The following is a 3,189-nucleotide window of genomic DNA, read 5'->3' on the forward strand; positions in this document are numbered from 1 at the left end:
TAAATATAAATAAAAAATCCGCTCCTCGCTCCATTCAAAATCACACCGCTCCACTCACATACTCTGGTGTGGAGAACAACGAGTGAAGAGTCAGCGCACCGTTCCTACTGCTGCCATATGCATCTAGCCGCTTGACTTGTTGCTTCAAATGGCTAATCACAAGGGGGGGGGGGCAGTGATGTAGACATGTGGGGGCGTGTTTAAACGAGGCGTTTTAGGAGGGCGTGGACGAGTCTTAACTTTTATAAAGAATATCTCTTTGGGTTTGAGAATTTAGTCTTTGCTACTTTAGGGATCTTATCTATTCACGAACAGCTTGTAACACTCCAAAGTAGTGGTCGACCGATATATCGCCAAGGCCGATATTTGGCATTTTTTTTAAATGTCAGCATCGGCCGATAAGTTTTCTTGTTTGGCTGATGCGTTCGAGGTGGGACTTTTATTTTGACTGCGCTGAGAGCGGCAGCGCCTGAGCACACAGTGCTCACATTGTCCCTCTTGTTCGCTGTCGTCGTTAACAGTTCTGTCTAATACGGACAGAAATCTGTCTAATAATCAGATAGAACGGTTAAACAAAGGAATTAAAATGTATACAAAAAGTATTATAACGATTGCTTTTATATTATTAGTAATAGAAAGGCAAACATTATAATACTTTCTCGTTTGCCGTCAGCATTCAGCAAATACGCATTTATATCATTTAAACAAATCTTTGAATGATTAATGAACATTTAGTTTCACAAACCTTGCAAACGTAGTCGGATCCAGTTGTGAGATCTTGTGAAGTATGCATGTGTATCCTGCATGATCGCGTGTTCTCTGCGTGACGGTCGATCCGTGTGAATTGAATGCTGACAGGCAGAGAGTTCAGCTTCACTGGAGACACGCGATCGACAAACTTTAAACTCGTGATTTCAAATTATGCTGCGCTTTATGCATTTGCCCACTGCCATATTAATGTAATTTTCACTGTGTGCTGTATGTAAAATGAGTGTTACCTTAGCGTTATTTGAAAAAATATGATTCCCAATGCACACAAACTTCCCAGAATACTGAGTGCCCTTTTGTCATCTAAAGTATAAGTATGTTTATTTAACACATTTATTTAATACATTTTCAAATTATTTTTACATTTCTTAAATATTAATTAAAATAAATAAAATTATATCGGCTTTATATCGGCCATCGACCACCCTGCTTTCCAAGATATCGGCATCGGCTGTCAAAAAAACAATATCGGTCGACCACTACTCCAAAGAGAAAGGAAAACTTGAAATCGCATCATATGACCCCTTTAATTAATGAGAGAGTTTGCGCAACATTTATCCTCACAGACTACAAGTACAGCAAAACAGTTGATGAAAACATCTCAGCAAGCTCATGTGTCCTCAAAGTTTGCTAAGTTTAATGGAGACCACACTGAGCCACATCTGAGATACATCCCTAAAAGCACCATATAAAGACTAATAATTTCCTTCAAGAGTCTTGTTCAACTAAGAAACTATTTGTACATTTCAGAAAGACTCTAACCAGATTTCTAAAAGTATAAAGGTAACATATAAGATGTGTTTATAGCATGAACATGTGTAGTCCTACCTGGAGAGCGCTGTTCAGGAAGCAGCTGTTCTGTCCTGGCTCATTGATGAGTCCTTTGCTGGGGGCGATTGATGTCATGGTTCGTGGGGTGAATATACCCTGTAAGCCACTGCTGCCAGATGCAAAGTAGTTTCTTTTCCATGACATGGTGGAGGAAATCAGTATCGCTTGAACTCTAAATTGTCCCTCCCCTTAACAATACCAAGTTCATCTTTCCAAAGTCGAGGGGAAACATATTACTGTTTTATCCAAAAGATGTAAGATCTAAAAATTCAGATCTGCCAATGGCCACAATTTTTATAAACTAGAAAATATATATATATTAAAAAAATTGTTCTGGAAAAAATGTTTATCCAAGGGCGTTAGCTTCTTGTTGTCGTCTTGCATCAGACAGAAAAAGCAAATGCTGTCTCTTGGCCTTGTTAACTGCTCTCTGGGATTTGATTGTGGAATTTCACACCACTATACTCAGGATTCTGGGTTGTGGGAGGTGTGGTGATCTTCACTGCAGCGCTCTGTGCTACACCCTTAAACAGTAGCAACAGTGTGCAGATTGACGGCAAGAGTCTCGTCCTGCTTGTAAACAAGTGTGAGTCTTCACAACACTGTATATCTGGAAAAATAAACAGAAATAAAAACGTTAACATCTCCTCACGCTCAATCCAATCTAAAGTTCACGCATTTTTCACACTGTGATTTGCGGTAATAAAGATTTAAAAGTAATTGCAGTAATAAAGTGACCACAAGTCATTCATTTTCAGTGAGAGCTGCTGATTTTCAGTGGATCATAGAAAGTTTTACTTCATGCAAATGGGAAGTGAATTGATTCAGAAACTTCTAACAGGAGTGACTGCATTGGAGCACACGTGATCTCTTGGGAGCACACGTGATCTCTTGAGATCACTGTAGTCTAGCATAGACAAGATGGATGAGAAGTTAATGTTACAGTATCTGATCTCGCTATTGATTTATGATTAAATCACTATACGATCCGTCTCTGTTTACATACAGGGATATAATAAAATGCTGCAAAAATATCAGCTAAATTCATATATTACATAGACAACAAATGGTGCATAGAAAACGTTCAGTGTCAGTAATTGTCTGCATTCTGAGTGAGTTTGATTCATGTATTAATAATCGCTCATCTTGTTCATGACATGATATGATGTATTATGCACTGCTGCAATTTATATTCAAACTGCTTCCCCTCAGGAAGATTTAAAAAAAAATTTTCTGCAGCAAGAAAAATAATTGCTTGTGTGATTAGAATGACATCTTATTTTTTTTTTATCTCATTTGATTTTCAAAAGCAATGGTATCTCATCTAGGGATGCACCGAAATGAAAATTCTTGGCCGAAACCGAACAAAATTAAACACTAGGCCGAAGGCCGAATACCGAACACGGTTTTTCGAGTTTTTTTACCCATGTATTTTGACAATTTTTTTTTCACCATTGCATAAATTAAAAAGCCAAAATGTGATTTTTACTGTTTTGTCTTGCTTTAAAAAATAAAAAATAAAAAATCAATTACAAAACAACAATTTAAAAATATTTAACACTGAACATTTTTAACATTCTAGCAGACACT

The 3,189-nt window shown here is 37.3% G+C and overlaps 1 protein-coding gene across 1 annotated transcript in view; it reads right to left on the minus strand.

Annotated features, from left to right (window-relative positions):
• Nucleotides 1-3,189, minus strand: part of LOC107743601 (inactive ubiquitin carboxyl-terminal hydrolase 54-like) — a 62,019-nt gene that overhangs the window by 31,584 nt on the left and 27,246 nt on the right. The window contains exon 2 of the mRNA XM_016556931.1: nt 1,597-2,209. Coding sequence (XP_016412417.1) covers nt 1,597-1,743 — 147 coding nt within the window. The 5' untranslated portion in view covers nt 1,744-2,209. The remainder of the gene's footprint in view (nt 1-1,596; nt 2,210-3,189) is intronic.

Source organism: Sinocyclocheilus rhinocerous, unplaced genomic scaffold (genome assembly GCF_001515625.1).
Source record: "Sinocyclocheilus rhinocerous isolate Xijiao unplaced genomic scaffold, SAMN03320098_v1.1 scaffold677, whole genome shotgun sequence".
Lineage (NCBI taxonomy): Eukaryota > Metazoa > Chordata > Actinopteri > Cypriniformes > Cyprinidae > Sinocyclocheilus > Sinocyclocheilus rhinocerous.